Raw genomic sequence first — 27661 nt, forward strand, 5'->3', positions numbered from 1 at the left:
GACATTACTAGCAATAAAGAGAAATCTTTCATAATAATAAAAGGGTAATTTCTATGAGGAATATATACCAATTTTAAACTCGTATACATCTAATAACAGCTTCAAAATAAATGAAGACTATTTGAGAGAACTAAAAGGAGAATTAGATAATCTACAATTACAATGGGAGACCAACACATCCCTCTCAATAACAAATATAGCAAACATATAAAATGATGAGTTGATATGAGAGTTATACACATGATTAACAAAGTTGACTAAATTGACACACATAGGACATTGCACCCAACAAGAACAAAATATTTATTTTCTTCAAGTGTACATGGAAGATTTACTAAAATAGGCTGTATTCTGAATCATAAAGCAATGCTGAACAAATTTTAAGGATTGAAATCATTGAGAATATTGTTTTCTACAGTGAGATAAGCTAGATTTCAATTTCCAAAAAGGTATCTACAGAATCTCTATGTATTTGGAAACTAAACAGTGGTCTTCAAAAAGACCCATGGTCAACAAAGAAATCACAAAGGAAATTTAAAATAGAACATCTGCATGACCTTTGGGTAGGCAAATTTTTTTTTGACAAGACAAACTAAGGGAAAGACATATAAATTGGACTATAATAAAATTGTGACTTCTTCATCAAAAGGCATCATTTACAGTGAAGAAGCAAAGCACAGATTAGAAGATATTTATATATATGGCAGAATATACTTAAAATCTCTTACAAGTTGTTAAGAAAAAGACAAACAAATAGAGACTGGAGCAGTCTCTTCACAAAAACACTGGGGTAGTAATTCACAAAAGACAATAACCGACTAGAGCCCAGATGCCTCCTGGGGAGGGAAGTGGTTTCGTGAGGAGAATTTGAGTTTAAATTATAAGACCTAATTATGAGTGATCAAATCAAATTCATCGTGGACAATCTCAATAAGGAGCCTTTTAGGAAGAACTGTAACTTAATCACATTTGATTCCCTGGAGCCAATGCAACTATTACAAGTTCTCAGTGATGTTCTGGCTGAGATTGACCCAAAGCAAGTTGTTGATATCAGAGAGGAGATGCCAGAGCAGACAGCCAAAAGGATGTTGAACCTTCTTGGTATCCTTAAATACAAACCTCCAGGAAATGCCACGGACATGAGTAACTTTCGTCAGGGTCTGGTGATTGGAAGTAAACCTGTAATTTACCCAGTGCTCCACTGGCTTCTTCAGAGAACTAATGAACTGAAGAAAAGAGCATATTTAGCTCGTTTTTTAATAAAACTTGAAGTACCAAGTGAGTTTCTTCAGGATGAAACCGTGGCCGATACCAATAAACAGTATGAAGATTTGATGGAAGCCTTTAAAACTTTGCATAAAGAATGTGAGCAGCTCAAGACATCTGGATTTTCTACAGCAGAAATAAGAAGGGATGTCAGTGCAATGGAGGAAGAAAAGGATCAGCTCATTAAGAGAGTTGAACGTTTGAAGAAAAGGGTGGAGACAGTTCAGAATCATCAACGGATGCTTAAAATAGCAAGGCAACTTCGAGTTGAGAAAGAGAGAGAAGAATTTCTTGCACAACAGAAACAGGGACAAAAGAATCAGCTATTTCATGCACTGCAGAGACTGCAAAGAATACAAAACCAGTTGAAAAGTATGCGCCATGCAACAGCAGATGCGAAGCCTGAAAGTTTAATGAAGAGGCTAGAGGAGGAGATAAAGTTTAATTCATATATGGTAACTGAAAAATTTCCTAAAGAATTAGAGAACAAGAAAAAAGAATTGCATTTTTTACAGAAAGTGGTTTCAGAGCCTGCTATGGGTCATTCTGATCTTCTTGAACTTGAATCTAAAATAAATGAAATGAACACACAGATCAGTCAGCTGATTGAAAAGCAAATGATGAGAAATGAGCCAATTGAAGGCAAACTGTCACTATATAGGCAACAGGCATCCATCATTTCTCGTAAAAAAGAAGCCAAAGCTGAGGAACTTCAGGAGGCAAAGGAGAAGTTAGCCAACCTAGAGAGAGAAGTGTCAGTGAAGACAAATCAGACCCGTGAATTTGATGGCACCGAAGTTTTGAAGGGAGATGAAGGGACACGGGTTCGAGCCCTGGTCCAGGAAGATCCCACATGCTGTGGAGCACCTAAGCCCGTGTGCCACAACTACTGAGCCTGCGCTCTAGAGCCCGTGAGCCACAACTACTGAGCCCACGTGCCACAACTACTGAAGCCCACACGCCTAGAGCCCGTGCTCCACAACAAGAGAAGCCACCGCAATGAGAAGTCCGTGCACCACAACGAAGAGTAGTCCCCGCTCGCCACAAGTAGAGAAAGCCCGCATACAGCAACGAAGACCCAACACAGCCAAAAATAAATAAAATAAATTTATTTTTAAAAAACCAAACCGCCTCCCCAAAAAAAAGACAATAACCAAATGACCACTAAACATGAAAAAGTGCTCATCCTCATTAGTCATTATGAATATTCAAATTAAAACTACAAAGAAATACCACTGCAGATCCACTGTAATGGTTAAAATTAATAAGATTGACAGCATCAATTGGTGGTAAGGATGTGTGGAGCAACAGGAATTCTCATGTACTGCTGGTGGGAATATAAGTTTACATAACTTTGGGAAACTACTTGGCAGTATCTACTAAATCTGAACATATGCCTATTCTTGATGAGCAGTTCTACTCTCAGGTACATTCCCAGCTGTAATATATATGTATACCAAAGGACATTTGCAAGAATCTCCACAGCTGCACTATTTGTAAAAGCCAAAAACTGCTGTTAACCCAAATGTTCATCAACAATAGAATGGATAAATTCTGGTATATTCACTTAATGAAATACTGTGCAGCAGTGAGATTGAATGAACTATTACTATATGCCACAATGTAGATTAATCTCACACAGAGCAAAAGAAGCCAGATTAAAAAAGAGTTAATACTTTGTGTTTTCTAAATGGAATTTATAAATTATAAAGTTAAAAAATAGGCAGAATTAATCAGTGGTGATAGCAGGGAGGATAATGGTTACCATTGGTTGGGAGGAGTGATTAGGAGGAAGAACGGGGGAACTTTTGGGGTTGTAGTGTTCTGTTTCTTGGTCTAGAACAAATGTATGTTCACTTTGTGAAAATTCACTGAACTGATCATACATGATTTATGCATTTTTCTGTATTTATATTTCAATGAAAAGTTTAACTAGAAAAAAAAAAAGCCAGCACATGTCCGTCTCACTCTGTTCACTTAAAAGAAGTGAATGAGTATATCTTAGGTAATCAGTATAATTTTTAGGAAATTTGAAATCTTAAATGCTTAGAAAGATTATTAATAAGCAAGATTAAAATGTAATAAGCAGATAAAGTATTTGTATGAATGAATTTTGGCATTTTATCTGAAAGTTAAAAAAAATTACAAATGAGACTAGCTGCAGTTACTGTTCTTGATTATAAAAGTAGCTCTAACTTTGTGCATTTATTAATATAAAGTCTAAGCTCTGAGTTGTATTAAATTTTTTTGACAAAAACTTCTATTATTTTAAATATATCACAAATATTCTATGGCTACAGGCCAACTGTGCAGGAAGATGGAGGAGATGTAATCTATAAAGGCTTTGAAGATGGCATTGTACAGCTGAAACTCCAAGGTTCTTGTACCAGCTGCCCCAGTTCAATCATTACTCTGAAAAATGGAATTCAGAACATGCTGCAGTTTTATATTCCAGAAGTAGAAGGTGTAGAACAGGTATGCCAATATTGTATGACAGTTTAGGTTTAATATTAAAATGAATTTTTTGGAAAGAAAAATTCATGACCTGACATTTTCTTCCAGGGCTATATCGTCGTGTTACCATTGTTATCAGACTTGCAGGCTCCTTATTTAAGAATTAACTTTAGTATTATGAATTACCTACTGTGTGCCCAGCGTTTTTACAAATATTACCTCATTTATCTTCTAACAACGCAGTGTAATAATATTAAGTAAGTCATTTCCATTTTGTACATGGGAAACAGACTCAGAGGGCATACTGCTGCTCTAGAAAAGTTATGAAAAGGGGATTCAAAACATGATGAAATTTTATAGATGAGGTTTAGAAGTCTTTAGTGGAACAGCTCCACTACTTCGTATTTAAACACTTCTTGTTCTTAAATGTGCAGGCAAGAAGCTCATCAAGAAATCATACTTTGTTGTACAGTAAAACAGACTACTGAGTAGAGTAATAGAGCTTTATCTATAGCCTGATGTCAACATTTTTTCTGCCCCAAGATATCTAAGGAATATAGTACAGTACTTTCTCAGCAGTGATAGTGACCTTCACTGCAGTAATTCTGAAACAAGAGGCATGGCCTTATGGAGAGAGATTATCAAGTAAGGAAAGAGCGTATGGAAATTAGAAATTTGAAAAAACTCTTCAGGTAATTCTGTGACTTTAAGGAGAGGGCATCATCTCCTCTCAGCTCCTGTGAGACTCACTCATCTCTGGGTAGTATTTAAAACTGTCCTTTTGGTACAATACATGCTGTCTCCTCTTTGAAGTTCTTATCAGTCCTTCACTTGGAATTAAGCTGTACTTCTGTGCAAAGCTTCTGTGTGTCTGTTTCAGCTTTCTGTTCAGGGGTAATTTCCTTGAGAGGTTTGTAATCGTATCTAGGTCTTTGTGTTCTTCAACACTTAGCCTTGTGTGTTGTTTACATAGTTTGTATTAAATAAATGTTTAGAAACATTAAAAATTTAGGAACATTTTTGCCTAAAATAGAAGTTGATTGACAAAATTTTTTGGATTGGGTGCTGCTGAGATTGGATATAAAAATATCAATTCCTTGGAAGTAAATATCCATTTTTTACTCAGCCCAGAAGAAACTATGAGGGAATTGTTTTTCCATTGATTGTTTCAGATCAGAACCAGATTCATCTGGATTTTTTTAAAATTAATTTTTGTTCCATTTTCCTCTATATGCCTTTTTTTATATAAATTTATTTATTTTACTTATTGTTTTTTGGCTGCGTTGGGTCTTCGTTGCTGCTCACAGGCTTTCTCTAGTTGCGGTGAGCGGGGCTACTCTTCGTTGTGGTGCATGGGCTTCTCGTTGCGGTGGCTTCTTTTGTTGCAGAGCACGGGCTCTGGAGTGCAGCCTCAGTAGTTGTGGCTCACGGGCTTAGTTGCTCCACGGCATGTGGGATCTTCCCGGACCAGGGCTTGAACCCATGTCCCCTGCATTGGCAGGTGGATTTTTAATCACTGCACCACCAGGGAAGCCCCTCTACGTGCCTTTTAAAAAAATTACAGTAGTTAACACTTTGGTCGATTGACAAAGGAAGGTTTTTATTCACTTGTCCAGGGTGGGGTGATGAATTGGCAGTTGGATTATAAACCTGAATTGGCATTTAATTATAGTAGGTATGGTGAAGAGAAAAAATAGTCTTAGGTTTATATAACTCTTTTCCTTTCCAAAGGAGTTGGATTTTAGTATCTGAGTAAAATATTAACCCATGAAAAGATACTAATCCTTTCTTTTTTTTCTTCAAGTATTCATTAGTATCTTTCTTAACTTACTTGAAATGAGAATCTTCACATTCTTCTAAGGTTTAAAATGAACTTTTATGTCAGTAAGACCAAAATAATTAGTTGCTAGTATATTTTGTTTCTTTACCTTTTTTAGGGATTCATTTTTCTAATATGTATTTTTACAATAACAATTTGGTATAGCTCCCTAGAATGTATTTAAGGAAATGAGATGCTTTTGGAAAAAAAAGCAAAAACATCAGTTATATATATTAGTCATACAGCTAGGAAATACCAGTTATCATTATAGTCTTCTCTGTCCAGCTGAGACTCTGCTATTGGAAGCCTCCTTTGGGACAAGGAAAAGAGACCAATGTTTTATTTAACTTGCTAATATTCAGTTTGCTTTTATGTTGTTAGAATATCAGGTTATGATGCAAACCTTGTGCTTTGGGGGCTGTTGGTAGATTTATTCTTATTGGATTGGCACGCATTGTTATAGATTAGAGTATTTCAGGTAAGCAAGTAATATTAAAATCAGGAAAATAGCAATTTCTAATCCTTAATTCTTAAGTTCTCTTTGTTTTTTTGTTTTAGGTTATGGATGATGAATCAGATGAAAAAGAAGCAAACTCACCTTAAATTAATTTGAGTTTTCTTTGGGCCCAGCAGTTGGACTTGTTGATACATATACTAAGCTTTTATTATTAATCTGCTAAGGAACTTGAGGATTAATAAAATATACCCTTTCTTCAGAGAATGATATATAAATATTGCATGTTTGCTTTACCTCATATGAGTTATTTATAACATCCTGAATCATCTTCTGCACACATGGATTTTATCCAGGGATATTTTTATTTTTGTTCTTCATTTCTCATGGTTCCTTCTTTGCATAATGTGTGAAGCAGTTTAAAATACATCCCCCCAATCTAATTTATTTACTTTTTTAATACAGAAGTAAATAGGGAGAATTTTTTTAAGATATTCTAAAATGGCTAAGCTTTTTATGAGATGTTTGAAACTATGGTTACTGAATTTTTACCTTGTTAAAAAAAAAACACTAAACAATTTTAGTTTTAAAATGGTATCTGCCTAGTAGCCCCCAATGTAGTATCACATAACTTCCCACTGAAAGACCAAAAAAAAGAAAAAGAAAAATCATAATGCTGAAAACTGATGAAGAACCAAGTTCTAGAATGTAGACAAAATTTCCATTGATTACAAGACAGAGCAGGCTGAATTGAGAAAAACTGCCTTAGTATGCTCAGGCTTTACCTTATGATACAAAATCTGTCTGAAAAAAAGATGTGAAACTGCTTGGTCCTTCTACTGGCTTCTCCTGACTCAGAGATCTATAATCTGTACCATGCCAAAAATTTGGATGGTTATCTTTCTACCATATGTGTACTGCTTTTTCAGATAGCCCAAGTAGCAAATTATCTTTCTCTCTTGTTTTTCTATAGGAATTCAGATTCAACAGTTCACAGACAGTATCAGGAAAGGAAAGATAGGTACCTTGCATCTTTGGAATTCTGTTCCCCCAAAGTACTGAGATTAAAATAGGGATGGAAACAGAAAGAACTCTGGCAGTTGTGAATGCTGGAAAGAGAATTTTTGTTCTTTTGGTTCACAGAACCAGGCATTGCGGTTGGAGAATTTGTTTCCTGAGCCATTATAGATGAATTCAGGTTAGACTATGGGAATTACTATGTAAGGTAGGCACATTAATCTGCTGAAGCTACAAGAAATTGAGATTGTGGAGGAGATGCAGTTAATGACAAGTTTTGGGTCTGGCCACGAAATAAGTGGCTGAGGTGAGTGGGGGATTTAGTTACTGGAAGAGGAAATCATGGAACAGAGAGGCCAAGTTATTGGAAAGATTTTCTACAAAAGGGAGCAACCATGAAGAACAAGGAGGAAAGGTGGAGAAGAACATTCTAGGCATACAGAACGGTGTAATCAGAATCTGGAAGCTGTGGAATGTATTTGGGAACTGCAAGAAGCTGAGTAGGACTTGAGTGTAAGGTGGAAGGGCTTAGCTGGAAATGGTGCAGAGGTAGGCATTGGGTAGTGAGGAGAATGCTGCAGACACACTTGGTTGCCTACTCAGCTTACACCCCTGCTTCTTACTGAGAGAGGCCCTCTCAATTATCATTTGCTTGCAGTGTGCCCACGGAAGGTAGGTCTCACTCAGTCCCAGGGGATAAATTATAACTAGTTTAACTCGGACATTTTAACTCCTTTTTTCTTTGCCAGTCATTAGTCTGGGTATGGACATATGACCCAACTCTGCCTATGAGCTGTAAGAGAAAGTCTGTTGGTGAGCTCTGGAAAGGTTTTCTTCCTTGATAGAGAAGAAAGTTTATGTAAAGAAGGCTCTTTTCCTATCCATTCCTTTCCTTCCTGCTTGGTATACTGTAATATGAAGACTTGACGTCCAAGGCTCTGACAGTCAGCTTGTGATCATGAAAACCAGTTCACTAAGAATGGCAAAGAGGAAGGAAAACAAAAAAGGGGGCCTGGATCTTTGAGGACACTATTGACCTTTGAGCCAGCCTGGGAACCACCAGTGTTCAGAGTATCATGTGACATAAAAGTTTTTCTTGTTACATCAGGTATTCTGTCATTTGAAGCTGATTGCCTTCTAACAAAGAGCCTGGTAAATCATGGAGAACTTGGTAAATAATTTTACTGCTTTTTTATTTGTGGCAGACAGTGCCAAATGTCAATCTTAAAATGATAACAAATTCACATTTTTAAATTAATTGAGCCACTTTTTCAATCAAAGATTAATTTAGGTGTAGTTCAATCACATAATAGTTTTACATTTTGAATGTTTAAGTTATATTTAATTTCCTCCCACATAACCCTGAAGAAAGAAAGTAATCATTCACTGTTAGTTGTGTTTCACTAAAACAAAAATAAAAATTAACCCCCAAAATGTGCAAAATGTTTTTACACGAAATATTCTTGAAAACACTTGTTGGGACTTACCTGGTGGGCCAGTAGTTAAGACTCCACGCTCCCAACGCAGGGGGCCTGGGTTCGACCCCTGGTCGGGGAAATAAGATTCCACATAACACAACTAGCCCACGTGCCACAACTAGGGAAGCCCACGCGCCGCAACGAAGACCCAGCGCAGGCAAAATAAATAAACTAAGAAAAAACCAAAAAAACTGGTTGTCTTAACAGAAATTAAAAAAACAAAACAAAAATACACTATAACTATGGGACATTTCAATATGTATTTGAAACTGAGATTATTGGCCAAAGCACCTGGAGGGTTTTTTACTAAACAAAATTAGGGTGAAGCCTGTCAAGGAGTGGGTAATTTCCCCCTCTACCCCTTTTGAGTTCTTGTGACTGGACTAACAATAAAAATTGACACAAGATAGATTAACAGGAGAAAAAGAAACAAATTTTAATTCTTGCACACAGAGGTCTCATAGTAATGGGACCTAAGAACTGGCCAAAGCAGTTAGCTTTTACATTTTTAGACAAAATTAATTTGAGAGGAATTGACAGAACAAAGAAATTTAGGTTTGGGTGCTAATTAGTAAGGAATTTAAACAGTTTGGACTTGGGTAGTGAGTTAGGAAGGAAATAACAAGGTTTGTTTAGATAGTCTTTTGGCCTGAATTCCCTATCTGGTGATAAGGATGTCTTCCTACCTCCCAGTACAGGGAGGGCGCCTGTCACATGGAAGATTTATTTCCTACTTTCAGGGAGACAGGAGGGTCAGAGTCCCTCTTGTATCAGCCATTTCTTAAGTAACTTTAATTCAAAATAATATGACATTGAGGCATATTTTGAGGTGCCTGCCGTGAGCCCCACCAAGCCCTATACAGAATGATAAGGAGCAAAATATATAAAAATAGACTTTCATTGAGCATTCACTATGTGACAGTGTTCCCAGCACCTTATATTTATGAAGTCATTTAATCCTATGAGATGGGTAACTATTATTGTCCCCATGAGGCACAGAGAGGAGAAGTACATATTCCATTGCCATAGAAATTAAGTGGAAAAGCCAGGAACATGGACCCTGACATTCTGGCTGCAGAGCCTATGCACATTGCTTTTAGGGAATTGGACCCTCGTACCTTTCCTGAGTATTCCTACCTCAGGGAAGAGAAAAGCATTCCTTGTCTTCATAGGTGCTGCTTCCTAGTGGACCATCTTTTACTTGCTCCAGACCATCATGGGCCAAATGTGTACATTTGTACACATTTGTGTGCATATGTGTACATTTTTTTCATGCAGGAATATGAAGCTGGCTGCTCTCCAGTCCAGTGGGAATTTACATCATCCCTTTGGGAAACCCCAGCCTTATACTCTGCTTCTCCACATTAGAGTTATCAATAATAATTCCACAGGGTGCTTGCAGTCTGCAGAATCGACTTTTGAAAGAAACTCTAGAAAACAGTATTCTTCTGTCTCCTTACATTTGGAGTCATCTTTCAGCTCTAGGCAGCTCCCTGAATGGTCCACCTCTATTTTGGCTCTGATCACATCCTAGAAGATAGAAATAGTAGATAGATAGGACCAGGTAATCTCATGGTTTCCAATTTGTTGACAATTTCTTGGCAGTAGAATGAGTTTCTTTCAAGCAGAGGTAGAAAACTCTGCCCCAGGTTCTGCCTACTGGGGAAATTTGGAGCCATCCTGGAGGCGAGAATTGGGGAATGTATTAATTCTAGTTGGAGTCAGCACCCTTTGTTCTCAAGCCTGAGGAGTGAACATCTTTTGTTAGCGTTTTCTTGGTGTCCTTTCATTCTTTTAGCCCTTTCCTTTGAAGAACTTCTACCTATTCCTGACTCTATGTGGCTCTGGTGGAACTGTCCAATCACCGTGTCCTACCTTCTTTGCCACCAGAGTGGGGCGTATGACTCACTAGACCCATCAGAACCCTTGCCTAGAATATAAAAAGTGAGGATGGAGGAATAGCCTCTCTCCCCTTGGACTGCAAGCTGTAAAGATGTGATTCCAGAGCTGTTTTAGGGTCTTTTCCCTGTCCATGAAGTCAGAGAGAGAATCAAAGAGAGTTCTGACAACATTTTTTGTGTGCCTGGATATAGATGTACCTGAAGCTGTTTGTATGTCTGTCCTTTCCAATTACATTAGCCAATAAATCCCCCTCTTCAGCTAGTTTGAGTAAGTTTCTATTATTTGTCATTGAAAGCTCTATCCTCTAGAAATTTAAAATAAATACATATATTCACGTTGAGGAAGTCAATAAGATCACCCTTCGATGGATGTATTAGTCAGGCTTTCTAGAGAAACAGAACTAGTAGGGGGGAGAGGGGGAGAGAGAAATTCATTTTAAGGAATTGGCTCATGCAATCATGGAGGCTAGCAAGTCCAAAATCTGCAGGATGGGCCGTCAGGGTGGAGACAGGGAAGAGCTGACGTTGCAGTCCAAGTCCAGTTCGGCTGAGGAATTCCTTCTAGCTCTGGGGGGGTCAGTCTTTTGTTCTATTCAGACTTTCAGTTGACTAGATGAGGCCCATCCACGTAATGGAGCTCATTGTGCTTTACTCAAGAGTCCACTGATTTAAATGTTAACTTCATCTGAAAGCATCCTCACAGAAACATCCAGAATATAATATTTGACCAAATATCTGGGCACTCTAGTGCAACCAAATTGACCTGTAAAATCAACCATCACAGTGGGTAAAGTTTGCCTTCATCACCAACTTATTTCTGATTCCTGCTTCCATAATTTGGCCTCCTTTCTCTGGCATTACCATACTTAGTTCCACATGCCCGTATATTGTCCCTTTCTTGCCCAGTGTCATCAACCAAGGTAATCTGTCCAGGTCTGCCTTCCTTCTAATTTCAGAATTATCTTTATTTTATCCCCATCAAAGCTTGCATTTCCTCAGTGACTTTTTCACACCTGGTATCCAAATAAAAATAATCTCATAGTTACACTCTAAAATGTAATAGATGATAATGACTTAATGTAGATCTCCTTGGGCAGCGAGAGGTGTTCTGCCTTAAATATATTTGTACAGGTGGAGTTTAGGCAATGTGATAGGGAAGAAGTGGAGGTAATTTTGCACAAGGGAACTTTCTGGTTCCCTTATAATCCTATTTTGTGAGTGACTCTCTAGTCCTCTATAGTCAAGCCCTAACTCACATTTGATTCCCTTCTTAATGCTTCCTTTTAGAAAGGGCAAATACACAGATGCAAAGTTTAAGATAGGATTCTTCTTTAGGGAACTGCCAATAGGTTAAAGTATAGCTAGACTGTTAAATGCTTGAATACAGTGGTGGGAGATGATGCTGATAAAACCGACAGGAGTGAGATCTGAATTACCAAGGGTGTGTGCATAGGAGTCTGGACTTAATCCTGCAGGTGAAGGATACCCACTGAATTGGAAGCAGGGAGAAACAGGATCTGATCTGTGTTTTTGAAAGATCACTCTGGTGTGAAAGTGTCTAGGATGAACTGGGGTAGTGGTGGAATCAAAGGGATTTACTTAAGGGGTCTTTCTGAGGCCCTGACTGGTGCCTTCTCTTCTGTTCATTGCTTCCTTCTCAAAGGCCTTCGTGGCTCAACCTACTTCTTTTCCCTTTGACACTTGCTACCATCTTCTCTGTCCACTGAAGTACACTTCTCCATATAACTCCATAAGAAGTGGGATATATATGCCCCTGCTTCCCATATTTTTGTAATGCGCAGGGCTTTTAAAATGTTGAGATATAATTGACATATAACATTATATTAGTTTCAGGTGTACAACATGATTGATGTATATATGCAAAATGATCACCACAATAAGTCTAGTTAACATGCATCACCACACATAGTTAAAAATTTTTTCCCTTGTGAGGAGAACTTTTAAGATCTACTCTCTTAGCAACTTTCAAATATACAATACAGTATCATTAATTATAGTCACCATCCTGTACATTACATCCCCAGGACTTATTTATTTTATAACTGGAAGTTTGTACCGAGGCCTTTTTAATTTTAATAATTTTGTTGCTATCAATACTTATTATTGTAATCCAGATAAGGGATAACAAAACTCACAAATATGGGGGCATTTAAAAATCTTGTAAAGCTATTTCAATTACGGTTCTTCGTTTCTTTAGCAATGGCAATGAAATCCCTGATGGCCTTCAGGCTGCATGGCAAGGAGAAGGCTGAGAACCATCATATTCAACAGGACTAATCCCATGAACAGGGAAATGGATTTACATAAAAAGACAATGAATTACACCCCGTTACCATCATCATTATTATTATTTTTTTTAGTTCAGAACTTTTGTTCAGGAGAGAAAATCTTTTCCATTTCCTCAGATGTTTGAATTAGACCCAGATGTCTCCTTTCCTTCATAGGACATTTATTTTCTTCTCCTCCAGTCCTTACCCCCAAAGGTCCAGCTAAAGCAAAGCTATGTATAGATGGGGGTCAGACAAAGTTCTTCCGTATCGGTGTCTTGATTGGCACGTGTTTACAAAGGCTCTTTGTTGCAGTGGGTTGGTGAGGTTGTTCAAGGTTGGGCTGGGAAAATATTGACCTTCAAAGTTTCTTCCTTGAAACTGGTGCAAAAGCACCTTCCAAAATAGCTGCAGAATGGAGGTGGACAAGACAAATTGATAGTCATGATGGAGTAGAAAGCAGAAGAGGAAAGTAAGGGTTCACAGATTATTATAGTTTGAGCATGAGCACTTTGGTGATACCACTAACATTTTCTTTGTTCCATCAACAAGTTTTCTGGTGATGCACAAAGGTATTGTTTAAACTTCGGAATCATACCTTCACTCCTTGGCAATATCACTAAGGTTCTACCAGAACCTCTTAGATGAGGGTTCTGAGGCTAATATATACACACACAGAGACTTTTTTTTGCCTCTTGAATTAAAAAATGTGTTGTCTAGTAACAAACAGTTCACTGTTTTTTAACTTTGCTCTGGGTAATTTAGGAACCTGTTTAAGGGCCTGAAATATTAAAGGGCTTTCAGGTGAGTACTTTCATTAGTTAAATGTGACATTTTCCTTTCTTTCTTTCAGGACACTTATAAAAGGGCATCTTTTTCTTTCTCTCTTTTTTTTTTTTGAAAACAAACAACTTTTTATTGACATATAGTTGACTTACAATGTTGTGTGAGTTTCAGGTGTACAGCAAAGTGATTCAGTTTTATATGTATATTCAGTTTTATATATATATTCTTTTTCAGATTCTTTTCTATTATAGGTCATTACAAGTTATTGAATATAGTTCCCTGTGCCATACAGTAGGTCCTTGTTGGTTATCTATTTTATATATAGTAGTGTGTATATGTTAATCCCCAAATCCTAATTTATCCCTCCCCCCGTATCCCCTTAGGTAACCATAGGCTGTTTTCTATGTCTGTGAGTCTATTTCTGTTTTGTAAATAAGCTCATTTATATCATTTTTTAGATTCCACATATAAGTGATATCATGTGATATTTGTCTTTGTCTGACTTCACTTAGTTTGATAATCTGTAGGACCATCCATGTTGCTGCACATGGCCTTATTTCATTCTTTTTTTTTTTTTTTTTTTTTTTTTTTTAATGTCTGAAACATTTATATTAACATATTTCCATACATATTTCCATACAAATACAAATATAAGATTTTTAGAAATTTCATGTAATGTCTGAAACATTTATATCATTCTTTTTTTATGGCTAAGTAGTATTCCATTGTATATGTATATACCACATCTTCTTTATCCATGCATCTGTCGACGGACATTTAGGTTGCTTCCATGCTTTGGCTATTGTACATAGTGCTGCTTTGAACATTGGGGTATGTGTATTTTTTTGAATTAGCATTTTCATCTTTTCCGAACACATGCTAAAAGGGCATCTTTTTCCCTCTAAGAAAAGCTGAAAAGCCCTTTGCTCATTTGATCAGATAACCAGCCATAGAAAGTCAATTCTGCTAAGAACATATGACTTTTTTCACTCCTTCAAAAACATTTTTGATCCCTTACTTTGTGCTAGGGTTTATACCAGGTGTTGGGTATGCAAAGACTTGTTCTACTCTCAAGAAACTTAGCTTTGTAGGCAAACGTATTAAAAAATCATAAAATATTGAAGCATATTGCTTTAAAGGAGGCAGCTCAAAGACTGAGAGGTTAATGACCTCCAGCCTCTCTGGGGGAAGACAAAAAGGGTTTCCCCCAAGAAGTAGCATTTAAGCCGAGATGGGGTGGGGATTCCCCAAAGAGTAACCAATATGTGCAAAAGATTTGAGAATGTTGGACCCGTTGGGAAACTACCTGTTCAGGGTAGAGAGTAAACGGCTGAAAGGTGGAGTAGGAAGAGAGCAGTAGTGTGAGGTAAGACCAGACATCTGGGATCAGAAGACCATGCAATGCTCTGTATGTCAGGCAAGTTTTTATTTGATTCTAGTCTTGGGCCATTAATAGCGTTATAATAACCATCTACATTTGACTAAAAATAGCATTTACATCTTCTTAAAGCAAATGCTCAGGTAATAAATTTTCAGAAACATCATCTCTCTCTGATTAAGTCTCTCTTGGCAGGACTTGTGCGTTAATTCATAGGATTAATAGTTCATGAGTCCCATGTAAGGCTGTCAAATCCAGGCAATTCCTACTGTCTGAGACGTGGGCCATCAGAAGTATGGGCCAGCAGAGTTTCTTAAGCCCAGGCGCCTAGTGCTGGATAGTTGAGCCTTACATTCGACCCCCTCCCCCTCTGCAAAAAACTGGGGGTTATGGAGGCAATGGATGGGGGTGGGAATGGGGAGCGGAGGGCTTTCGAGGCCAAGAATCTGACTTAGAGCTTAAGTTGGGAACTGAATCCCTGTCACCAGAAAGACTGGCCAGACCTGATTGGTACCTCTCTTCCCTCACCTCACTCAATTCTTTCCAATTTTTCTACAACCTTATGTCCTCCTTCCACCCTGACTTGTTTGTTTGTCCCCCAGGATCAGGCATCCTGCTTTCTTCCTCCTCTCTCCCCGCTTGGTGGGGCGCCGGAGCTTGGGGCCTTGGACTGCATTAGGCGCGTGCCCCAACGCTATTTGCTTTGGTAACAATTCCATCCTCTTTGTTAATCTCTCCATCGTTCCCTGCCAGCCGCCGAGTTCTTTCCCTCCCGCAGGGCAGTGCCTCCCGCTGCGCGCCCGGGGGTCGGGCGGCTCCAGGAACCTCAAGCGGATGCGGCCACGAGCCGGTGCCACGTCTCAGCCGCCAGCAGGCCAGCGCCTGCGTGGGCTCCAGGGCGGTGCGGGGCGGGGCGGTGCGGGGAGGCGGGACCTGCGCTTGAGCGGCGCGGACGCAGCCCAATGGGACCTGCGGGCGGTGGCGGCGGCGGCGCGGTGTGCGCCGGGGGGCGGGGTCCAGCCGCAGTTGCTGGCAAGCCCGGGAGGACGAGACTGCTTTCGTTGCCTCAGTCGTCGCATCCGTGAGGGAGTCGTGTCGGCGCCCCCCTGGCCCCCAAGACCGCTGACCGCCCAAAAGGCTCGTGTGCTCTCCCGTACTCGCCAGCCGCTCGCCGCTTGCCCTGCAGGCCGTGCCTCCTGCATCATGTGCGGTAAGGGGGCCGCGGGCGGGGGGCGTGTTGCGGGGCGGTGCTGGGGTACGGTGCGGGCGTCGCTGAGGCCGGTGGAGCCGGCGGGAGCGGGAGTGTGGAGGGTGCGAAGTCTGGGTGTTCGGCGGGGGGTGTCCCGCGGTGCCTGCGGGTGCTGGGGGTGGGGGCCGGCCTCTGGGAGCTGGAGCGGGGACCTAGGAGGGCACCTGAGAGGAGGGCGGGTCCTAGAGGGGATCTGGGGGTGCCGAAGGAGGCTTTGCGCCAAGAAGGGAACCAGGAGCGAAGAGCACTGTCTGAGTTGGAAAAGGAGCGAGGGCTGAGGGAACTGAGGGGTGGAGGGGAGTGACTTCAAAAGAGTCCAGCAGGTGAGGGAGGCAACCTGTGGAACATCAGGTGAGGTCTCTTGAATTTATCTCGCATTCTTCCAGGATTTACCTTTTAAGAAATATTTAATTTTAGTTGCTTTCTTTCGGACACGCCCAGCAGAAAATAGAACTGTAGCTAGAGCTACGACAATGACATTTCATATGATCTTACTTCCTGCCTCCCCCCATCTCAACAGAAGCCATTGCTAATCAATGCCTTGGTGAATGGGCCCGGAAGTGACCGTGGAGAGAGATCGTACATCATTTATTACTTGAATGTGCACCCATTTGAAACACTTACTTATGAGAAATATTGGTCTACATTTAATGAATGTTTTACTTAGAACAGTTAAAACATAAAGTTAGGCCCTTTTAGTCCATGTTTTGAGACTTAGTCGTTTTATTTATTTTTTTATTTTTTATTTTTTATTAATTTATTTATTTTTGGCTGTGTTGGGTCTTCGTTTCTGTGCGAAGGCTTTCTCTAGTTGCGGCAAGCGGGGGCCACTCTTCATCGCAGTGCGCGGGCCTCTCACTATCGCGGCCTCTCTTGTTGCGGAGCACAGGCTCCAGACGCGCAGGCTCAGTAGTTGTGGCTCACGGGCCCAGCTGCTCCGCGGCATGTGGGATCTTCCCAGACCAGGGCTCGAACCCGTGTCCCCTGCATTGGCAGGCAGAGTCTCAACCACTGCGCCACCAGGGAAGCCCTGGTCGTTTTAATAATTAGCTAAAAGTGTGAGTTAAAGTTATAATTGTCAGAATTATATCTGAAATGACTGATATGCTCTAAAATTCGTATTAACTTGGCTATTGTCAGTAAAAAGAATTGAATTCTTACCTTCCCTATTGAAATTTACAACTGACCTTACCCCTGGAAGAAAGACCACTTTTTAAAAAATTTTTATTTATTTTATTTATTTATTTTTGGCTGTGTTGGGTCTTTGTTGCTGCGCGCGGGCTTTCTCTAGTTGTGGCCACCGGGGGCTACTCTTAGCTGTGGTGCGCAGGCTTATCATTGCAGTGGCTTCTCTTGTTGTGGAGCACAGGCTCTAGGCGCGTGGGCTTCAGTAATTGCAGCACGCGGGCTTCAGTAGTTGCAGCACGCGGGCTTCAGTAGTTGCAGCACGCGGGCTTCAGTAGTTGCAGCACGCGGGCTTCAGTAGTTGCAGCACGCGGGCTTAGTTGCTCTGCGGCATGTGGGATCTTCCCGGACCAGGGCTTGAACCCGTGTGCCCTGCATTGGCAGGTGGATTCTTAACCACTGCGCCACCAGGGAAGGCCCAAGAACACTTTTTTTAAGGGAAGTATGATTGTAATAGAATTGAAGCTACCTGGGAAACATTCTTTGTAGCCTTTTGCAAGAGGAACTGAGCAGGAGTAGCTTGTACTCATTAGTGTCTATTTTTCCTGTATTTAACTTCATGTTAATTTCAGCTTCTGGAATGAAGAGCAAGTTTAAATTTAGAGTAGATTAAAAAAAAACCGCACAAAAACAGAAACAATTATAAATAGCTTGCTGAAATTATTAGTGGTAGAGCTGACTTTAGAATCAGTTACACTTTTGCAGTGTCTAGGTAGTAGAGTGGTTTTGCAAAAGACATAATTTAGTTTGGAGCTGTGAGGTAATGAATTTGCAATCCCCAGTGTGCTTGTTTAGTAATAAACTGTTACTGAGTGATGAGGTGTGCACCTAGTCAAGTACCTGGCTTTCCGGTTGCAGATCATTTCTTTATCTTGTTCCAGGAAATACAGAAGTCAAAGTACAGTACTATAAAAGAAAAAATCGGATCTGGTTTAGAAAAGGTTCAGAAAAGGGTGAGGCTTTTAGGGTGGAGATTAGTTGTTAGGCGTTTTCACAGAGCCAGCATCCCCATGTTATGCTGCTGAGGAAACAGGTGATAAACAAGAAATAAAGAACTAGTTATGGGAACATATGTATATGTATAACTGATTCACGTTGTTATAAAGCAGAAACTAACACACCGTTGTAAAGCAATTATAAGCCAATAAAGACGTTAAAAAAAAAAAAAAAAAAGAACTAGTATTTGAGGCATTTCTAAGCTCCTGCTTTTAACCTGGACCAGTTTTACATGATTCCAGGAATAGGGTCCAGAATTTCTCTCCTCTTTAATGTAAATTCTGAAAGTTAACTGTTAAGACAAAGGTTTGTCCTCATTTTCCTCCCACATCTTAATTATTGACATAAAATTTCTAGGCAGAGAAATTGAGTGGGAATGAGATTAGATGGGAAAATTTAGAGGTTTACTTTCTGATTACCTGCTGCTGGTTCAAGTTTTTCTAAAAGATTTCGTTTCAACATGGCAGAATGTTGAAGCAGAAGAAGGAGGGCTAGCAATTCTTTTTGATAGCTTTTTCCAATCAGAAATACTGATAAAACTGTTACTACTATCTTTATCAGGTTGTATCGGGATGTTAGTATGTTACTGAGGGGAAAAAAAAAGATTTTATGGTCAAATAAATTTGAGAAGCAACAGACTAAACAGTGTTGAGCTGGCTTTTTTTTTTTTAATTGCAGGACTTTTTGGAACTTTTAATGTGCTAGTAAGCATTATGAATCTTCCAGAGAAAAATAGTGTATCTATTTTTTTTAATTTATTTTGTCTTCCTCTTATTCTTGGTTCTTTGGAATACACTTTGTCCTTTTTTTTTTTTTTGAAAAGAAGGATATTTATTTTACTTTTTTTTTTAAAGGAATTCCTTTATTTTTATTATTTATTTATTTATTTATTTATTTTTGGCTGTGTTGGCTTTCTCTAGTTGCGGCAAGCGGGGGCCACTCTTCATCACGGTGCGCGGGCCTCTCACTATCGCGGCCTGTCTTGTTGCGGAGCACAGGCTCCAGACGCGCAGGCTCAGTAGTTGTGGCTCACGGGCCTAGCTGCTCCGCGGCATATGGGATCCTCCCAGACCAGGGCTCGAACCCGTGTCCCCTGCATTGGCAGGCAGATTCTGAACCACTGCGCCACCAGGGAAGCCCCACTTTGTCCTTTTTAATCTGTTTTACCTTTGGCTTCAGTGAGAGAGTGTCAATTCACTTGAGTTATGCACAGCTCTTAACAGATTTTGCTGTTTTTTATAAATGTGGGATTATAATCTTCTGGTCCAATGGTGTATATAAATGATATTTTTGTAAATGAGATAATATTTAAAAACAGGAAGAGAGCTGCAATTAAAAAATATCCTGAAATGAATCCTTAAATTTTTTTTTGTAATTATACTGTGTAATAGCTTTGGGGCTAGTTGAGGGTTGCTAAGATTGGCTTCTAGGATAAATCATAAAACTGTTAGTGTTAACATATTCTTAGAAATCATACTGGGTATAAAGTAGTTGTGAAAGAAAAGAATTATTGCTTAATGAGCATTTTCTCAGTTGTGTTCCCTGGAAAGGGGAAAGTTAATAGGTCCTGGTAATGAGCAGTAGGTGGGAAAGAGTTTTGTTTTGTTTTTTTTAATCTTTATTGGAGTATAATTGCTTCACAATACTGTGTTAGTTTCTGTTGTACACCAAAGTGAATCAGCCATATGCATACATATGTCCTCATATCCACTTCCTCTTGAGCCTCCCTCCCATCCTCCCTGTCCCACCCCTCTAGGTCATCGCAAAGCACCCAGCCGATCTCCCTCTGCTATGCTGCTGCTTCCCACCAGCTAATTATTTTACATTCGGCAGTGTATATATGTCGATGCTACTCTCACTTCGCCCCAGCTTCCCCCCCCACCCCGTGTCCTCAAGTCCATTCTCTATGTCTACATCTTTATTCCTGCCCTGCAGCTAGGTTCATCAGTACCATTTTTTTTTTTTTTTTTTTTTTTAGATTCCATATATCTGTGTTAGCATACAGTATTTGTTTTTCTCTTTCTGACTTACTTCACTCTGTATGACAGACTCTAGGTCCATCCACCTCACTACAAATAACTCAATTTCGTTTCTTTTTATGGCTGAGTAATATTCCATTGTATATATGTGCCACATCTTCTTTATCCATTCATCTGTCAGTGGACATTTAGGTTGGTTCCATGTCCTGGCTATTGTAAATAGTGCTGCGATGAACATTGTGGTACATGTCTTTTTTTGAATTATGGTTTTCTCAGGGTATATGCCCAGTAATGGGATTGCTGGGTCATATGGTAGTTGTATTTTTAGTTTTTTTTTTTTTATTTTTTTTATTTTTGTCTGTGTTGGGTCTTCATTTCTGTGCGAGGGCTTTCTCTAGTTGCGGCAAGTGGGGGCCACTCCTCATCGCGGTGCGCGGGCCTCTCACTATCGCGGCCTCTCTTGTTGAGGAGCACAGGCTCCAGACGCGCAGGCTCAGTAGTTGTGGCTCACGGGCCCAGTTGCTCCGCGGCATGTGGGATCCTCCCAGACCAGGGCCCGAACCCGCGTCCCCTGCACTGGCAGGCAGACTCTCAACCACTGTGCCACCAGGGAAGTCCGTATTTTTAGTTTTTTAAGGAACCTCCATACTGTTTTCCATAGTGGCTGTATCAGTTTACATTCCCACCAACAGTGCTGGAGGGTTCCCTTTTGGGAAAGAGTTTTGTAACGCATAAGTTTCGGAAATTCTGGTTTTGGAGATTCGCAATTAACAAGTTTAAAGGTTTTAGGAAGTTCTACAAATAAATCCATTAACTTTGTTTAACCCAGTATTTCTTAAACCTTTAATTATGGAGACTATTTTTCACCTCATCCCTAATTAGCATCCTGCATTATAGTGTTCTCTTTCTGTGGTTTGGGAATTTTTGACTGTACATTTTAGGTACCTAGAAAGTGTTAGAAGATATTATATATATAATATATAGATATTATATATATATACATACATGAAACAATCACTTTGTTGTACAACAGAAATTAACACAACATTGTAAGTCAACTATACTTCAATAAAAAAATGTTGATAAAAGAAAAAATAACAAAGATATTTGAAGTGATCACTTTGTACTTGGCACTCTGCCTTTTGGAGAGATAACTAAAACAAAGGAATTGCCTTCAGGGAATTGCTGTCTGATTGGAGGAAACAGTGACTACACATATAACAGGTGTGGGTGATAATACACAGTCCTTGTTCATTGCCGTGTTCTAGACTACAAGTGGAATGAATAGACATTCTGAGACTGGTTAGGCCAAGAATGTTCCAGATGATAGGATAGGACTCTTAGCTGAGGAGTGCTGCCAGCTGGTAGAGAACTAGTGCACTGTGAGAGATACCACTGATGGCACGTTTTACCCTACAGTGAATGGAGTCAGAAATAAAATGAGAACTACTGCTAGTGGGTTTGAAAGAAGAAATAAAAGTGCCAGGAAAAGAGGCCAAAGAATAGTGGTTAGAGGCAGAAGAGTTCCAAAGTGGTATATTGCGTTGGACAGAGTCTGCAAGAGTAGAAAAAGGTCATTCATGTTTAATATTGCAGAGACAAGTTAATTGCATTTAGCTATAAAGAAATCGTTAGAGAAGTTGCATATATGAAGGCAGAAGGATTTGAGTTTGTGTTGAGGAGAGCATGTATACCAACAAAAGAGAGAGTATTGTGAAACTAGGTCCCTGGTAGAGTTGAAAAGTTGAGTTCCTGATGTGTAAGCTGTGAAATTAATACCAGGTGTTCATTGATTGATTCATACTCTAAGCATTGTCTCTAAATTGACTAAAAGTTGATCTAGATCATTGGATAATAAAAATTCAACCCTCTGTTGTGTAGGATCCTCAAAATATTTTGATGTTAACAAAAAGTTCTATATTTACAAAATTGAGGAATCTCTTACCAAGAGTTACAAGCAGGAGAGGCTGGTTCAGGGAATATGTGTGGAATATGTTTCTCTATTTTCAGTCTATAAGGAAGGATAGGCTTATAGGGTATTATACTGTTAAGATGAAGAAGAAGGCTTCAATTCTATAAAGGAAGAATCTACCGAAAATGAGAAAGAGGCTGGGAAGAGAGAAATGGGGATTTGAGAGTAGTCTAGATTCTAGACTTTAGAATAATATCTGGGGGAAGTGTAAAATTTAGACAAGCAGTGAATTAGCAGGATTGGTCAGCAGTTGGGAGGGCTCCCATGAAAGTGGACCTGAGATGAATGGATGACCTGAAATGGATGGACTTCACTGTAGGGGTGCTCAGGGACACAGGGGTGAGAGCATAATGGGCCCAGAGGGGCTGGCTTGGCAGCATGAAGAAAAATTGTGGTCTGATGTGATTGATCAGAGAGAAGTGGGAGAGATGGAATGTTTAAAGGTGTGTGAGCAGAAAGTGCATGCCTTTTCTCGGGGAAGATGATGATATAGGTAGACTGTGAGGGAGTGTATAATTAGAGATGTCAGTGTTTAAACAGTGCTTTGAGTTCCAGGATGTTAAATGTGCAAGAGAGAAGTGTTACAGAGCTCCTTCCAGTGGCCCCATGTATTTACAACAAAGTAGGAGACCCTTGAACCAGCATTTTGTAAATAGGAAAAAGATTTGGAACAATTAAAAAAAACACAAATAATTGAAATTTCTCATGTGTCACTCCATATATAACTTTTTCTTTGTGTTTTTAGGGTTGTAGGAAATGTTATCTCAAATATTTCTTTTTTTTTTTAAAGATTTTTAACCACATGTTCTGATTAATTTACTTACAGAACTGAGATTCTTTTTTTTTTTTTTAATTATTTATTTATTTATTGATTTATGGCTGTGTTGGATCTTCGTTTCTGTGCGAGGGCTTTCTGTAGTTTCTGTGGGCTTTCAAGTGGGGGCCACTCTTCATCGTGGCGTGCGGGTCTCTCACTATCGCGGCCTCTCTTGTTGCGGAGCACAGGCTCAGTAGTTGTGGCTCACGGGCCTAGTTGCTCCGCGGCGTGTGGGATCTTCCCAGACCAGGGCTTGAACCCGTGTCCCCTGCATTGGCAGGCAGATTCTCAACCACTGCACCACCAAGGAAGCCCTATTTCTTCGTTTAAAGGAATCTTACCTATAGGATGTGCCTCTATAATTATAGTATTGACTATGTTTTATGGCAAGTGTATAGTTGGTGTGTATAACTTAATTGCAGAATTGTTTATAATTACAAAGAGTTAGAAAAACCTCAATAAATAGGTAAATGGCTAGGTAAAATATGAGAAATCTATTATGGACTATTTTTATTATGCAACCTTCAGTAGACTGGGGTAGATGGGTTGTACTGACATAGAAAGACCTCCAGCATCTTAAGAGAAAAAACTACAGAGCAATATATATGTTATCATATTTATGTTTTAAAAGAACCAAAACCTCTAAAACCATGTACATCTGAGTTCATATAGGTAGAAAAATTCATAGCCGAAGGATTGGGACAGTGTATGTGGGATTAATGGTGGTTATCTCCTTTGTGGAGGTAGAAAAAGGAGATTTTTCACAGTTCATTCTGTAGGATTTGTGTAATTTGAATCTTTAACGATGATTTGTAACTTGGGTTATAAGAAAAAATTTTTAAATGAAACTTAAGTAGCGTTGTAGATGGATTCTGTTTCAGAAGATATAAAATTTAGAGAAGGAATTTGAACACTTAAAAATTCCAATGTCTAGGGTTTCATCAGAATATTGAAGTTGTCAAGTGAAAAAATATGTAAAAGCAAAATTTCTTCTTGAAACTAATATAATATTGCAAGTCAACTATACCTCAAAAAAAGTAAAATTTTTTATTCGTAAGAACATAAATTCAACCAGACATAGGAACTTTAATAATTTGATTGGTCAGCTAAATTGCATTCAGTTTTCATTTCAATAAGGTTTAATAGTCTTTGCCTACAGCTAGATTGCTTTTAACCAGGTGTGTCAAGTCTGTGATCTACGTCATGTCTGAATATCTTGTTAAGCAAGGTGTTCATAAGTGCTTTTATGTAATTGAATTTAAGTTGCCGTTTTCTGAGAGTGATGCCTGTAGGTGCAAGTCCTTGCTTCAGTTAGGGAGATATTTATTCCAAGTGTATTACATTATTAAGAAAATTTGCACTTTGAAAGCACAAGCTGATGTGGGATTAGAAAATCTCCTGTGCTCCATACAACTACTGTTTGTGTTACTGGAGCAATTACTGAAGAGTGGTGGAGAGTTGATTTTTAGTCTTTTGTAGGTACTTTAAGCAGAACTATTTATTGCGAGGTTTGGTGAGACAAATCAAAGACCTGAAATAGGGATTGCTACCCTAATAAGCACAATTTTGCGTTATGAATACCTACCCGGTAAACATGCCCTGCATGCCTGATTGGCAAATTATTTGCTGTTATATTTTCCCAGCTACCCCAAGATTACAGATAACCCACTAATCTGTACAAGTGGGCCAGCTGTGCTTTCAAGGGGCTGGTCTGTAAAACTGACAGATTCAACCTCTTTATCTTTCATTTTCCTAACCAGGGATAACTTTCTTCTCCCAGCTCTGTTACTTTGATCTTAGAAAATTTCTCTACATGTGTCATCCTTTTATTCCTTTTAGTTCCTGCCTAGTTATGCAAGGAGAAATATTGCTCCTACTTCTTCTTCCTCAATTCCTCCCCTTCCCTTTTTCTTTGTTCCCATAGTGAACCAAAATAAATGACAGTAATGATTATTGGTAACAGTAGTGCTTCCTCTGTCAAGGAGAAGGCAGGTTTTGAATTGGAATTGATATATGGTATTTCATCGAATCTAAGATGCCACTTATTGGGAAATGTACCATTTATATATGGACCACAAAGAAAGAAAATATGACTGTCTTAAAATCAATGCTGTCAATATCTGAAGTCCTAGAAAGTATTGTGAGGATGCTTTCAGAATACCACAGGCTAAGTAATCTGTTTGTCTTTACCTTAAAGCAGTGATGAATCTTAGCATCACTAATAGGGAGTCACCAGCCAATATAAAAAACATACATACTTGTGAATAATTCTTGTCCCTCAGTTTTAACCTAAATCAGTCAAGCCTTTAGATTTCTCTTCCAGTTTGCGGGAAATACAAGGAATAGAGGAACTGGTCAGACCACACAATGTGGAATCAATTAGGCATAGCCAGAGGTGAGAAATTCAACAAGAAAATTGCTCCTGGCTTATCAGTAAGTCAGTGTCTTGGAAGAAAACAGGGCATTAGGGGAGACCATTCTGGATTCAAAGAGACTTATGAGACATAACAATCAAATGTGGGCTGTGATCCTTTATTCTAGAATAAACAAATCAGCTGTAAAAGACATTTATTTTTGTTAATAGGGAAAATGTGAATATGAACATTGTATTAGATGAACTAGAGCATTATCTTAGGTGTGATAATAATATGGTTTTGTAGAAAAATGTCCTCATTTTATATGTTACTTTGCTTTTATTAATTCTTAATGATATACTCTGAAAATACTAAGGCCCTTCACCAGGTTTCTAGCTTTAATTTGCTAATACAATGTACACAGAACAAATCATGTAACTGTCAGAACAAAGAATTGAGGCCCAGAGGAGTACAGTCTGTAGAGGTATTAAAAAGTACCAAATGCATAGCATATAGCCATCTCTATAGCAATCAAAGAAGAATCCTCAAAAACCATAGAATATCAAGCTGGAGGGGACTGCAGGTGTCCTCAGATGTCAGAGGGAGGAAATACTTGGCCCTTGTGCTGTGACTCCCCATGTAATAGAAGTTGCTAATCAGTCATGGCTTTCCTTCCTGTATGAGAGACAGGGTCACTGAATCCTTTTCAGAGGTGCTGTCTAGAGCCAATACCAATTAAAAACCTGTTGGCACTTATTGTGAAACTTATTTTACCATCTCTCAGTCAAGCCCATTCATTTTGCAGAAGGGAAAGCTGAGGCTGGGTGGTATAGTGGAAAGCTTCGGGGACACGAGTTAAAGAATTTGCAGGATTTCTTCAGCGTGAGAAACTTTTATGAGCTAACAAATGTTTAGTGTGAATTTTATTAGTTTATCAAATAGTTAAAATTTAAGTTTGTTTGGAGATGGATACTGGTTTAGAGAATACCTCTTTCCCTATAAAATTGTACTCAGGATCTCAAGTTTCACACAATAAGCCAATGTAAATCAGGGAGATTGAAGTTAGAAATAATATCAAAGTTGAAGGCTGTTGTTGAATTACATGTATTGAAGATAGTGAATTTAATATTGCATCACTCTGAATTTTCTTGTAAAAATGTGTTGAGTCTATAACTTGTCTTAAAAACAGTTGTTTTTTGTCATTAGCATTTAAATTGTTTTTTAAAAATTGGTATTTGATTATTATATTTAATCTTTAATTCTCTGAATGTATTACTTTTACCATCAGAATTACTTTTTTTTGGCTGCGACGCAAGGCTTGTGGGATCTTAGTTCCTCAACCAGGGATTGAACTTGCGCCCTCGGCAGTGAAAGCACAGAGTCCTAACCACTGGATCACCAGGGAATTCCAGAATTACATTTCTTTAAATGAACAAACCAAACCAAAAAAAACCAAGAATGTAGAAACAGAGAACAGAGTATGCAGGGTATATAGAAGTAGAAATATAATGTTATATACATGAAACATATAATGTTCAAGCCAATATTACTTCAATTAAAAAAAACTCAATAAAAAGGAATTACATTTCTTAAAAAAAAGGGAGAAATGATTTAGTAGTGAATTTTTCTGGATGTGCTGCATTATTGGGATGTGGACTTCGTCTTCAAGGCTTTCCAGAACCCTCAGCCTGCAAAGAATTTTTGACAGTGTAATGTGTTGTATTAATGATTTTCAGATGAATTAGATTGTATCCTCCTTTAGCAGATTATTTAGCTGATGCTAATCACAGTGATGGAGAGTAGACTAGTTGAGAATCAGTGTTCTTTTAGCACATTGTTTTTTCCTTTTTTCTTTTTGGCCACGTCGCGCGGCATACGGGATCTTAGTTCCCTTACCAGGGATTGAACCCATGCCCCCTGCAGTGGAAGTGCAGAGTCTTAACCACTGGACTACCAGGGAAGTTCCTCTTTTAGTGCATTTATATTAAAGTTTTATTTTGGGAAAATATTTATATTCTGTGTATTATCCATTAATGAGCTAATAGAATACTTATTTGGGGCTGATAGTTTTCTGTGTGCATTTAATCTTTATCAAAGGTCAGTGACCCATGGGGGGAAAAGGGTAGAACACATAAAAGTTTGATTTACAATTGGGTTATTGGTTTAGTTTTTTCATATTACAGTTACTTTATTAAGGACCAGCAATAACAACAAATCCCCCAGACCTCATGCAGTGTTGTGGTGCAGTGAAAGTGAGATGCTTGTACA

At 39.0% G+C, this 27661-nt stretch overlaps 3 protein-coding genes across 10 annotated transcripts in view; all 3 read left to right on the forward strand.

The window, feature by feature from the left end:
• The window catches only part of NFU1 (NFU1 iron-sulfur cluster scaffold), a 29080-nt gene extending 22809 nt beyond the window's left edge, over positions 1-6271 (forward strand). For all 5 annotated transcript variants that reach the window (XM_059943144.1, XM_059943142.1, XM_059943143.1 and 2 more), the window contains 2 exons: positions 3567-3741; positions 6098-6271. In XM_059943144.1, the coding sequence (XP_059799127.1) occupies positions 3567-3741; positions 6098-6142 (220 nt within the window). In that variant the 3' untranslated portion in view covers positions 6143-6271. The remainder of the gene's footprint in view (positions 1-3566; positions 3742-6097) is intronic.
• Positions 826-2710, forward strand: LOC132377275 (intraflagellar transport protein 81 homolog). The gene is made up of 2 exons (XM_059943459.1): positions 826-2090; positions 2681-2710. The coding sequence occupies exons 1-2, from the start codon at positions 894-896 to the stop codon at positions 2708-2710; spliced, it is 1227 nt and encodes a 408-aa protein (XP_059799442.1). The 5' UTR covers positions 826-893.
• A 9598-nt stretch (positions 6272-15869) lies between the features above and the next one.
• GFPT1 (glutamine--fructose-6-phosphate transaminase 1) overlaps positions 15870-27661 on the forward strand; it is a 71817-nt gene continuing 60025 nt past the window's right edge. For all 4 annotated transcript variants that reach the window (XM_059943147.1, XM_059943148.1, XM_059943149.1 and 1 more), the window contains exon 1: positions 15870-16051. In XM_059943147.1, coding sequence (XP_059799130.1) covers positions 16045-16051 — 7 coding nt within the window. In that variant the 5' untranslated portion in view covers positions 15870-16044. The remainder of the gene's footprint in view (positions 16052-27661) is intronic.

The sequence above is a fragment of the Balaenoptera ricei genome, chromosome 13, assembly GCF_028023285.1.
Source record: "Balaenoptera ricei isolate mBalRic1 chromosome 13, mBalRic1.hap2, whole genome shotgun sequence".
Taxonomy (NCBI): Eukaryota; Metazoa; Chordata; class Mammalia; order Artiodactyla; family Balaenopteridae; genus Balaenoptera; species Balaenoptera ricei.